A 12,659-nucleotide genomic window follows, 5' to 3' on the forward strand; every position below is an offset into this window, starting at 1 on the left:
CAGTTGAGGACTATTGTATAGGTCTAGTGGGTGAGCTGCTCTGAAAAGTTTCTAGCTGTGCATGCACCCCTCGAGACAATTTACACCAGAGAACGTCCAGGAAACAGACAGACACTGGGGGAATGAACATGTGAAATGCAACAGCATAATTGTTGCAGGTCTGGGTATGTCAGAAAAAAATGGGCTTAGACTGTGGTGCAGAGGATATTGTTAGTGGAGATTTCAGATATTAAGATATATAATAATCTGTCACTGAAGGAAGATATTCTAATTTAATGCAGTGGCTCCCAGTACCAATTCCTGCAGATCTACAAAGTATGTTTTCAAAATGCCTTTGCAGGTTTAATTCATTTGGAAGGCACAATCCAGTAAGTGATTTAACACATCCAAAATAATTAGCCCATACAAATGAGCAAGTCCAAAATATTTAGTTCATAATGTTTTGTAACAAATGAATGACTGCTTTCACAGAAAAGTAGATTAGAGTTGTGTATTTTAAAAGATGTTACTAATGAACTGGAGGGAGATGAAAGCTTTATTTGAGTGCAATCATGAACACATCACAACAGTCTTCCCCTCTGGTCATTTAAAAATCTTAAATCCTCAGCCTTAAACCCTCACCCAAATTAAAAGAAGTACACGGGTCACATCCTACATGGTTCAGAAGTTGGGGGTGGAGCTATAAAAGGAATAAAGTTGAACAATAATTTATGGGACAAAGAAAACTTCAAGTATTAAAAGTGAACTGAAATACAAAAATTCAGCTTTAGAGAGCACTGAGGATGACCGCATTCATTTGCAGGATTGATATTGCAGCTTTTCATGAGGCTAGAAAGTAACTTCTATTGAATTCAGAAATACCTGAGTATCCGAGCACATGGGGGGAAAAATGGCCAAGATGACTGCAGGATATTAAAATAAAGGTAGATACAGAACGAGACTTTAGAATTAGAGAAACCACATAAGAGTGGTTTATTAATAAAAGTGACTTTTACCTGCCAAATATTCTTCCAGAAAATAAAAGTTAATAGAACATTATAATTCTGTCCCCCCTCCAAAAGCATTCAAATTTAAGTTCAAACTGTATCAAACCACAAATATGTAGTATTTTTTCCCCTCAATGCATTATATAATGCAGGGGGAAAAAAAAAAATTCAGGACAGATCCGTGGTCTGTGCTGTTGCCTGCAGAAAAGCTACTAGAGCTGTAAACAACCGTCTGAACCGATTTGGCTGGAAAACAGTTCATGCTAATTGAACAACTGAATATTATATAAAAAGTATGGACAATTCATATTCACTCAGAAATAACCAAATTTTACGTCACCTAATCCTAACCCACAAAAGAGTGTGTTGTACACAAAGCAATAGGATCTGAGAGTTGATTCTGTGTCTGGGATAAATGTGTGCATCTTCAGTGTAGGACTTCACACAAAACTCCTGATTCCAAGCTTCATAAACAAAATTGGGATCATATTCAGACTTGTGAAATGTCCATTCATTCATGATAGACAGAAATCATTTATATATATATGTAAAAAGAAAAAAAAAGTAATGTGGTTTTGGCCTTAGGACATCAACTGGTACACAGCGGACTGATAAGTGGCATACAAGCAAAATCTGGTGAGAATCTCAATGCAAGTCTGGGAGAAATTTGAGAGAGGCATTTCAACTTAAAGGTTCATTTCAGCAGTCTGGACATGACTTTTCAATCAGCTGTATACTGCATACTGAATCAAAAACACTGACACACACAGACACACACTTTACACTAATTTCTTGGCTTCAAAGAAGCTCTTAAGATGTCTCATCTGCCAGAAACCGATAGCCACCAGGATCAGGGTCTGGACAATTGACCACCACAGGACTCTCTGATTGGTGCTCTCGCTGGTCTGCCTGAAGCGCTCTTCACGGTACTGAAAAAAGAGAACAGGTATTACATACGCTACTACCTCTAAACAGGTATTACATACGCTATTACATACGCTACTACCTCTCTCTCTCTCACATTATCTATACACACACACAGGTGCATCTCAAATGAGAATGTTGTGGAAAAGTTCATTTATTTCAGTGATTCAACTCAAATAATGAAACTTGTGTATTATATAAATTCAGTACACACAGACTGAAGTAGATTAAGTCTTTGGTACTTTTAATTGTGATCATTTTGGCGCACATTTAACAAAACCCCACCAATTCACTCAAAAAATTAGAATAAAAGGTGACATGCCAATCAGCTAATCTACTCAAAACACCTGCAAAGGTTTCCTGAGCCATCAAAATGGTCTCAATTTGGTTCACTATCTGACAGTTGTCCAGAAGACAATCATTGAATTGTGAACATGTGCAACCATTTGCACAGGTGTATACAACATGAATGTGTGCATTAGGGCAGGGTGTGATGTGTACACTTGCTAAATTTTTTTGCATTTGTTCTCCCTACTGCAAGGAAAACCAGTCCAGATCAGGTGTTTATTATTAAAACGAATAATCCTCCTTAACAGTGCTTAAATTACATGATCTTATACCTTAGACAATTGGAGCTGCAAACATTACTCATGAATAAAATAGAAAGAAGCCCTGGGCCATTTGGATTTCCTTATCTAACCAAATGGTGTTGGTTTGATGAGCAGCACTGCAAATTTAAATTGCCTTTTTGTTTTTTTTTTTAGATGGCCCCTTTGAATGATTATTTATATGACATGCAGCCATATGAATAAGCTTTTATGCATATGAAGGATTACACTTACTCTCTGATAGTTCTGCTCCTTCTGGATCTGATCAACCTGCTCCACCAGCTGGCGGACCCTCAGCTGCAGCTCGGTCAGCTTGTCTTTCGCAGCTATCTCTGCATAGTTATTCGCATGCTCGCCTACTTGGATGTCCAGATGAACTCGCTATGGAGAGCACAAAAAGTGCGGCATTATTTATAAAACAGCACAAAAATTGACACTATACAGTATATAGACATCAGCCATTAATCTTTGAGTATTAGTAGTATGAATGCATGACTAAACTTACAAGCATTCCACCGGCAAACAGTGAAAATTTGGAGGAGTTAGAGTGCAAACAGATCTGGTGTTCACCAGGTGTGTGGGAGGTGAAGGTGAACCGGCCTTCTGATCCATACTGACGAGACAGGATCACCTAAATCATATGGGGGGATAAACACAAATGCAAATTTGAGCTTTTGAATCACTGATATAATTTCGCATGCCTGCTAATTAGCCCGTTAGATGACAACTGACCTTCTCATCAGGGTCTTTAACTTCCACAAACATCCCGAGTCCTGGTGTGGCAGGCATGTAAGATTCTGACTGCTTGTCATACAGCTGTGTTCGATAGTTTCCTGAAAAAATTGTAATAGCACAGTTGGAAAGTGTTAAGAAAGATTTGGCTTTTAATATGCATCTTCTAATCCATGTGTTTTGCAACTTGTAGCAAAGGAGACTGCAAAAAGGCATTCTGCTGCTACAGGATGTGGCTTCACAACAGCTAAAAGTGAAATCATGCAACAGAAAGTTTATGTTTAAAATACACAATGTCCAGACAGTACATTATACTGAAGTAGATTTGAAAGAACTTTACTTTGATCTTTCTAGCAAGAACTATCTAATTTTAGTTGTTTTTTTAGTCAGACCTAGTAAAACTATTTTGAGTATGTTCTCTAGAATATTTTAAAGAAAACGTTAAGACTGACATTCTACTTTATAGACAACATGCTTGTACAATTGTCAATGCTTTATATCATTGACCCATTTGAGTACAAATCGAGTCTATGGCTATACTCAAGTCTAAAAACCTCTAAAAAAAAACAGGCAAGACCTGAACGGGGTCCTGGGGTGAGGGTGGAGTAACATTCTCCAGCACTGAAAAACCAATCATAATAAGTAGCATATTTACATTTCAGAGTGTGCAAACATCAGTAAAATCTCAAAGTCCCAACCAAAGTCTCATATGCTTAAATTCCAGGTTAAACACACTAGGATGTAACTGGTCACTACATTTCTGGTACATTTCCCCCCAAACAATGGCCTTGCCTTCCATATAGTACGATACAAAAGTAAGCGCTAATTCTAAACAAAATCTTTAAATCTTCAAAATTCTAGAATCAGTTAAACATCATACTTAAGGCAAAACATTACAGGTAGAACTGAATCATTTTTCTATTTCTTCCTAAAGATGGAAAAAATTAAATAAAATAAGCTTTAAGCCCCGCCTACTTGTCAAAACACGTCACGTCATACATATAGAAAAGCTTGTTTTATGAAATACAACAGCAATTTCTTTTAGAAATGTAATATACAGCGCTAATTGAATACTAACTGTTTTTTATTTACGAAATTTCACCACGTTATTTCTATCCGCGGTGAGAAAGATATTGAATTTATGTTTTGATAGTGAAAGCCCCCAAAACAACAATATTCTATTTTCAAAAAATTCTAAAAACAAATATTATTTAATTAATATTATATAAAATTAATATCATTAGAATTATAAATAATATTCAGTACTTTCTTGGTTAGAATAAGCAATAAATAAATAAATAAATAAATAAAATGCTTTTCGAAAGTTTTTTTTTTTCTCATTTTTTTTGCAATTCTATCACCATAAAAACCTAGATTGTTGGTTTGATTCAGTCCCTATCACTTACATTACTAGAAATCTGATTAATAATAATAATGAGCATGACTACCATTCTTTTTTTAAGGGGTAAAGCGCACACACACTTCCCAAACTAGCCAGAAAGCTCAATGAGAATCTGACAGTCTCCTCACCATGCTAACTAGCCTAACTAGCCTAGCTAGCGTAGTGATATCTGCATCGCCCTTTTAAAAACCTCCAAATCCAAACTTTGATCGAAACCTATACAAATACACTGCTTTTAAAAACAGCCCGTTGCTGAAAATGTGCTATTTATCTCACGAGACTGTGTTGTTAGCCGCTAAGCTAACCTGAGAGGATACGTGCTAATCTGTTAGCATTTAGCAAGCCGCATCCACGACCCGATAAACTTGCTCTTGGCATACTGACCGATTATCATGGTTTCGTCTGGAATTTCTTCAATAAAGCATTTCTTTTCCGTCTCACCGATGTGAAAGTATAGCGCAGAGACAAAACTGCAACAAGTATTCAGAAACAAAAACGCGCCTAGCATTAGCTGCATTTTCAACCCCATTATGTAGCCACTGCCGAGGAAAAGTGCACTGAGTCTGCGCAGAGCTTCCAGTGCCACGTAAACGTTGGCAGGCTGTCGACCAATCACAGATACAGCTTTGCATTCTCCTGACCAATAGCAGCAGTTTCCGGTATCAAACTGGCTAATAAACACCTGCCTTCGTGGATAGAGATGAATAGACATTTTATGCACATTATTAGTGAATATGTTTAAAAAAAAATTCCAACCACACTACTGGAAGAACGTCTTTATTTACCGTCCAGTTGTTGCCCTTTCTGTTTCACAGTAAATGCTGGTAAGAACCAGTGTAGCGTCTGGTACAAGTCATTTAGATTTCATATCCTAGGCACCCTAAACGTCGGCATCTACTCCTCAACCAACCAATGAGCAACCCAGTTTTACGGTTTTATTGAGGGCCACTTTCCACAGTGTCTCACACACCTGGCTCCAGGAGGTCTGGGATCCTACACAAAGACCAGATAAGACCACACTGTTTCTCTGATTGAACTCATAGGGACCTCAACCAGACACACGCGCTATACCATCTTAATACACCTTGGATAAAAACTTTAAAGTCATCTAAAAAATTTGATAGCTAAAACACCGCCCACAGACACCTGAAACAAAGAGAGTTTTCCCTCCGAAATCTGGGCCGTAGTATTGGCCATCTCCCCAAAGATGGGTGGAGTTCGGGACCTTTAAATTGTCACAAACACCACCAATCCATGGTCAGACTTTCGGAACAGCTTGGAGATGACTCCATCTTCCTTCAAGGAACTTCCAGCAAGCTTCACTTCCAATAACAACAACTGCTCTGCTCTTGGAGAACTTGGAAGAACATCTGACCCCACCCTAACTGACTCTTCAGAGATTTCTCTGTTGCATCCGGACTCTTGTGCAGCAAGCCAATTTAAGTAACCGTTCCCTTTACCAATCAATTTAGATGCGTATTTCAAGTAGGAATCTTGCATCGAATCGTAAGGTAAATTTAAGTTTCTGTGACGATTTCCCAGTCAGGGTGTGATTTAATTTTGTAGTCTAAGCTTGCCATTCCTTTTCTTCCTTTCCAGTCTCTTCCTCCCTTTCCCCACTTTCAATTTCCTTTTTTGTGTTTTATTTTCATCTTGGTTTTCTCTATTTCTTTTGTTGTTCGTGTAGTTAGTTTTATGTTGTGTTTGTCTCATTCATTAAACGCCATATTTTTGTTCCATAAGTGATTGTCTCTGAGTATCGCTCACAAACGTAAGGTACCTGCAACATCTGGTCTGAACTACATGCTCTATTAAGATAATTTAATCAAAATTAGGGTATAAAGTAAAAGGGAAGATACAGCCCTCATAGAATTAATAAAGGTTACACGGCCTGTTCGAACAGACCAAATAAGAGTAACTTTAATTCCATTACCGTTAATTTCAACTTAGGTTAAGATATTTAGGAGTCACTATAACACGTTATAATTACTTAAATATTTACCTTGCTTTGCGAGCCAAAATTGCTACACCAGTTAAATGTCAGTGTTATTGAACCAGAACTAAACCATGTACTGTTACATTCACAAGATTCTTATCAGACAGGTTTAAGGTATTTCAGGTTGAAAATTAAGCCTCAGTTTTTTTTTTCTTCATTAAATTCTCCAAACTGCACTGTATCTTTACGTGTGCAGTGAAATATGCCATTTATTTTTAAGCAAATGCAGATCATCATTTCTTAGATTGATGCAGCCAAATAATACTTTGCATTTGCAATCACAGGTTTTAAAAAAAAAAAAAAAAAGACAATACTGCTGGAGCTGAAGACAATAAAAAATACCCTAAACATAATGATGCAGGTTGGTAAACTGGACAAAAATCAGCTTAACTTGACTTAACATGTCTTTCAACATCTTTTCATTTCTTTTAGTTTCCCTAAAATGAAATTTAGAGCAAATATAATCCAGAGCCTTAGTGGTGTGTGGAAAAACATAAAACGGGAGTAAACATAACACCAAACCATATTTAACCCTCAAAGTTCCCCATAATCCCAACCAAAGCCCAAACAGTAAGCAACTGATGAGAACATGAGAATTGCTACTAAAAACAAAATGTTTTCGTTATAAACCTAAAAGAACTACAATCATGTATGTGGTTTTATGCATATTTAAAACCAATCAAACTAGTAAACAGATTATAAAGTGGTAAGTGTAGATTAAACAGTGTTGATACGAAAATTGTGTTATATCGCATGGCCTCCACACTGATTTAAGTAGTGTGATGGTTTTTAAACTTAATTTTTAGAACTGTGCAATCTGGTGTGCATTGCATGAACTGAAATTACTGCTGTTTTCCATCACCCTCATCTTTTAATTGTTCACTTTAACATTTGTCCAACTGCTTAAAAAAACAAAAACAAACAAAAAACAAAACCCTTGCCCATTCACATTCATAGAGTTCAAAAAATTGTCCTGTAATGACTGATGTCTAGTAAAATCTCCTGTTCCTCTCTTGCCATTTCTGAAAGACCACTGCTCCCACAACAGCACAAACACTCCCAAGAAGAGCACACAAGAGAAGCAGGAAGACCTTCCAGCCGGTAAGAGGTGTACTCCGGAAATTGCCAGTTGGATCGTCAACATTGTCTATGTCACAAGAAATCAAAAAAGAAATAAAATTAAATTACATAGTTAAAATTAAAATATATACTTCAGTATGAAATACTAAAATAAATGTTTACAAAACATGATTCTATTTTGACATCATTTCCATTAATATATTTAACAATGATGATACTGATAACTCACTGGCCAAATGATGTTCATTCATTTTCTATATGAATGCTTAGATGGGGTTAAGAATTTCCTAGATTAAAAATAAGTCCTATTATTTAAAATTAAAAAGCTACAACTGATATGATGGAGTTTATGCAAGGAAATATTTATTCGTAACAGGTGAAGCTTCCCCACTAGGGAAAGGCTTCAGGAGGGTAGATTCTGCACTTTAAAGTTTCTCAGTAACAAGCTGCACAAACATTTTTTTCCACACGTTCACGTTTTATTTAATCAATAAACATGTAATCCTTGGTTTATTACTATAGTTTGAGAAGACAGGGGTATACCATTATAGGTAAATAATCAACTTTAACAGTAAAATGTGTGCCATATCTTCCTTCTTTTCCTTTCATACATAGCACCTTTCAAACAATTAAACTGCAGCACAAAGTACTTCATAGCATGTAAATTAAACAGTAGCTAAAGAGAATAATAACAACAAGAAAAGTTTTCTATTGTACCTTTGGGAGACTTGAGCAAACTGACGCTAGGCACAATCTTAGTCCAGACTTGACTGTCCTCCTCAGGAGTGTGTTCAACCATCAGCTGGTACATTTTCATAGAGATGATATCATGGTTGTCTGCAGTAAAAAACACACTCAGTATTAGAAATAATTAACAGATACTCCACAGTGTATATACACCATGAAATACGTGGCACATCCAAATGTGGCTCTTTCACAAACATTGTGCATAATTGTACAAGATGTCTCTTGACTGGAACCAAGTGACCCAAACCATCTTTTCATGACAATGCCCCGTGAACAAAGCGAGGTATATGAAGACTGAGTGGGAGAACTCGAGTGGGCCGCACAGAGCCCTGACCTCAACCCCTTTGAACACATTTCGGATGAACTGGAATGCCAACAGCACCCCAGAACTCTTTATCCAATATCAGGGTGAAGGGGGACAAATCACCACAATCAACATAGTGAAAATCCTTCCCAAAAAAACTGGAAATTAATAACTGCAAATAGGGACTGAATCTGGAATTCGTACCATTTGTACAAAATTTGTATGTCTCATCTGCCAGATGATGTCTCATTTGCCAGAAACTGATAGCCACCAGGATCAGGGTCTGGACAATTGTCCACCACAGGACTCTCTGATTGGTGCTCTCGCTGGTCTGCCTGAAGCGCTCTTCACGGTACTGAAAAAAGAGAACAGGTATTACATACGCTACTACCTTTGAACAGGTATTACATACGCTATTACATACGCTACTACCTCTCTCTCTCTCTCACATTATCTATACACACACAGGTGTATCTCAAATGAGAATGTTGTGGAAAAGTTCATTTTTCAGTGATTCAACTCAAATAGTGGAACTTGTGTATTATATAAATTCAGTACACACAGACTGAAGTAGATTAAGTCTTTGGTACTTTTAATTGTGATCATTTTGGCGCACATTTAACAAAACCCCACCAATTCACTCAAAAAATTAGAATAAGGTGACATGCCAATCAGCTAATCTACTCAAAACACCTGCAAAGGTTTCCTGAGCCATCAAAATGGTCTCAATTTGGTTCACTATCTGACAGTTGTCCAGAAGACAATCATTGAATTGTGAACATGTGCAACCATTTGCACAGGTGTATACAACATGAATGTGTGCATTAGGGCAGGGTGTGATGTGTACACTTGCTAAATTTTTTTGCATTTGTTCTCCCTACTGCAAGGAAAACCAGTCCAGATCAGGTGTTTATTATTAAAACGAATAATCCTCCTTAACAGTGCTTAAATTACATGATCTTATACCTTAGACAATTGGAGCTGCAAACATTACTCATGAATAAAATAGAAAGAAGCCCTGGGCCATTTGGATTTCCTTATCTAACCAAATGGTGTTGGTTTGATGAGCAGCACTGCAAATTTAAATTGCCTTTTTGGTTTTTTTTTTAGATGGCCCCTTTGAATGATTATTTATATGACATGCAGCCATATGAATAAGCTTTTATGCATATGAAGGATTACACTTACTCTCTGATAGTTCTGCGCCTTCTGGATCTGATCAACCTGCTCCACCAGCTGGCGGACCCTCAGCTGCAGCTCGGTCAGCTTGTCTTTCGCAGCTATCTCTGCATAGTTATTCACATGCTCGCCTACTTGGATGTCCAGATGAACTCGCTATGGAGAGCACAAAAAGTGCGGCATTATTTATAAAACAGCACAAAAATTGACACTATACAGTATATAGACATCAGCCATTAATCTTTGAGTACTAGTAGTATGAATGCATGACTAAACTTACAAGCATTCCACCGGCAAACAGTGAAAATTTGGAGGAGTTAGAGTGCAAACAGATCTGGTGTTCACCAGGTGTGTGGGAGGTGAAGGTGAACCGGCCTTCTGATCCATACTGACGAGACAGGATCACCTAAATCATATGGGGGGAAAAACACAAATGCAAATTTGAGCTTTTGAATCACTGATATAATTTCGCATGCCTGCTAATTAGCCCGTTAGATGACAACTGACCTTATCATCAGGGTCTTTAACTTCCACAAACATCCCGAGTCCTGGTGTGGCAGGCATGTAAGATTCTGACTGCTTGTCATACAGCTGTGTTCGATAGTTTCCTGAAAAAATTGTAATAGCACAGTTGGAAAGTGTTAAGAAAGATTTGGCTTTTAATATGCATCTTCTAATCCATGTGTTTTGCAACTTGTAGCAAAGGAGACTGCAAAAAGGCATTCTGCTGCTACAGGATGTGGCTTCACAACAGCTAAAAGTGAAATCATGCAACAGAAAGTTTATGTTTAAAATACACAATGTCCAGACAGTACATTATACTGAAGTAGATTTGAAAGAACTTTACTTTGATCTTTCTAGCAAGAACTATCTAATTTTAGTTGTTTTTTTAAAAGTCAGACCTAGTAAAACTATTTTGAGTATGTTCTCTAGAATATTTTAAAGAAAACGTTAAGACTGACATTCTACTTTATAGACAACATGCTTGTACAATTGTCAATGCTTTATATCATTGACCCATTTGAGTACAAATCGAGTCTATGGCTATACTCAAGTCTAAAAACCTCTAAAAAAACAGGCAAGACCTGAACGGGGTCCTGGGGTGAGGGTGGAGTAACATTCTCCAGCACTGAAAAACCAATCATAATAAGTAGCATATTTACATTTCAGAGTGTGCAAACATCAGTAAAATCTCAAAGTCCCAACCAAAGTCTCATATGCTTAAATTCCAGGTTAAACACACTAGGATGTAACTGGTCACTACATTTCTGGTACATTTCCCCCCAAACAATGGCCTTGCCTTCCATATAGTACGATACAAAAGTAAGCGCTAATTCTAAACAAAATCTTTAAATCTTCAAAATTCTAGAATCAGTTAAACATCATACTTAAGGCAAAACATTACAGGTAGAACTGAATCATTTTTCTATTTCTTCCTAAAGATGGAAAAAATAAAATAAGCTTTAAGCCCCGCCTACTTGTCACAACACGTCATGTCATACACATAGAAAAGCTTGTTTTATGAAATACAACAGCAATTTCTTTTAGAAATGTAATATACAGCGCTAATTGAATACTAACTGTTTTTTATTTACGAAATTTCACCACGTTATTTCTATCCGCGGTGAGAAAGATATTGAATTTATGTTTTGATAGTAAAAACCCCCAAAACAACAATATTCTATTTTCAAAAAATTCTAAAAACAAATATTTAATTAATATTAAATAAAATTAATATCATTAGAATTATAAACAATATTCAGTATTTTCTTGGTTAGAATAAGCAATAAATAAATAAAAAAATAAATGCTTTTTGAAAGTTTTTTTCCATTTTTTTGCAATTCTATCACCATAGAAAACCTAGATTGATGGTTTGATTAAATATGACAAATAACTGTTGCGTTATTAAATAAAATATATCTCACGTGTATAAATACAAACATAAGAATTAATTTTTTTGCCTTAACAGATTGAAACAATGTTTAATACATTTCTTTAGATTCCTCTAAAGATAAACAAAAGCCAAACGCTCAGTCCCTATCACTTACATTACTAGAAATCTGATTAATAATAATAATGAGCATGACTACCATTCTTTTTTTAAGGGGTAAAGCCCACACACTTCCCAAACTAGCCAGAAAGCTCAATGAGAATCTGACAGTCTCCTCACCATGCTAACTAGCCTAGCTAGCGTAGTGATATCTGCATCGCCCTTTTAAAAACCTCCAAATCCAAACTTTGATCGAAACCTATACAAATACACTGCTTTTAAAAACAGCCCGTTGCTGAAAATGTGCTATTTATCTCACGAGACTGTGTTGTTAGCCGCTAAGCTAACCTGAGAGGATACGTGCTAATCTGTTAGCATTTAGCTAAACTTTAAACTTTAGATAAACTTTCTCTTGGCATACTGACCGATTATCATGGTTACGTCTGGAATTTCTTCAATAAAGCATTTCTTTTCCGTCTCACCGATGTGAAAGTATAGCGCAGAGACAAAACTGCAGCAAGTATTCAGAAACAAAAACGCGCCTAGCATTAGCTGCATTTTCAACCCCATTATGTAGCCACTGCCGAGGAAAAGTGCACTGAGTCTGCGCAGAGCTTCCCGTATCACCCTGGCTAATAAACACCTGCCTTCGTGGATAGAGATGAATAGACATTTTATGCACATTATTAGTGAATATGTTTAAAAAAAATT

General features: G+C 36.6%; 2 protein-coding genes across 2 annotated transcripts; both read right to left on the reverse strand.

The window, feature by feature from the left end:
* Nucleotides 1–517: 517 nt before the first annotated feature.
* On the reverse strand, nucleotides 518–5,379 carry LOC132855578 (transmembrane emp24 domain-containing protein 9-like). The gene is made up of 5 exons (XM_060884629.1): nucleotides 5,037–5,379; nucleotides 3,251–3,351; nucleotides 3,024–3,149; nucleotides 2,753–2,899; nucleotides 518–1,915 (listed from the first exon to the last, which is right to left on the reverse strand). Exons 1-5 carry the CDS (start codon nucleotides 5,362–5,364, stop codon nucleotides 1,766–1,768), a joined length of 852 nt encoding a protein of 283 aa, XP_060740612.1. The 5' UTR covers nucleotides 5,365–5,379; the 3' UTR covers nucleotides 518–1,765.
* Nucleotides 5,380–6,827: 1,448 nt separating this feature from the next.
* LOC132855577 (transmembrane emp24 domain-containing protein 9-like) lies at nucleotides 6,828–12,561 on the reverse strand. Its single transcript, XM_060884628.1, has 7 exons — nucleotides 12,374–12,561; nucleotides 10,466–10,566; nucleotides 10,239–10,364; nucleotides 9,968–10,114; nucleotides 8,984–9,134; nucleotides 8,446–8,565; nucleotides 6,828–7,795 (listed from the first exon to the last, which is right to left on the reverse strand). Exons 1-7 carry the CDS (start codon nucleotides 12,516–12,518, stop codon nucleotides 7,638–7,640), a joined length of 948 nt encoding a protein of 315 aa, XP_060740611.1. The 5' UTR covers nucleotides 12,519–12,561; the 3' UTR covers nucleotides 6,828–7,637.
* Nucleotides 12,562–12,659: the final 98 nt, after the last annotated feature.

This window comes from Tachysurus vachellii, chromosome 13 (genome assembly GCF_030014155.1).
Source record: "Tachysurus vachellii isolate PV-2020 chromosome 13, HZAU_Pvac_v1, whole genome shotgun sequence".
Classification (NCBI taxonomy): Eukaryota; Metazoa; Chordata; class Actinopteri; order Siluriformes; family Bagridae; genus Tachysurus; species Tachysurus vachellii.

Excerpts from the sequence above, each read along its gene's own strand:
- LOC132855577 (XM_060884628.1), bottom strand. The coding sequence starts at position 12,518 with ATGGGGTTGAAAATGCAGCTAATGCTAGGCGCGTTTTTGTTTCTGAAT. Across the intron at positions 10,365-10,465 it reads TTAAAGACCCTGATGATAAG|GTGATCCTGTCTCGTCAGTA; the intron begins GTCAGTTGTCAT and ends CATATGATTTAG. Across the intron at positions 9,135-9,967 it reads AGGCGCAGAACTATCAGAGA|TACCGTGAAGAGCGCTTCAG; the intron begins GTAAGTGTAATC and ends CTCTTTTTTCAG.
- LOC132855578 (XM_060884629.1), bottom strand. The coding sequence starts at position 5,364 with ATGTCTATTCATCTCTATCCACGAAGGCAGGTGTTTATTAGCCAGTTT. Across the intron at positions 3,150-3,250 it reads TTAAAGACCCTGATGAGAAG|GTGATCCTGTCTCGTCAGTA; the intron begins GTCAGTTGTCAT and ends CATATGATTTAG. Across the intron at positions 2,900-3,023 it reads TGTTTGCCGGTGGAATGCTT|CGAGTTCATCTGGACATCCA; the intron begins GTAAGTTTAGTC and ends TGCTCTCCATAG.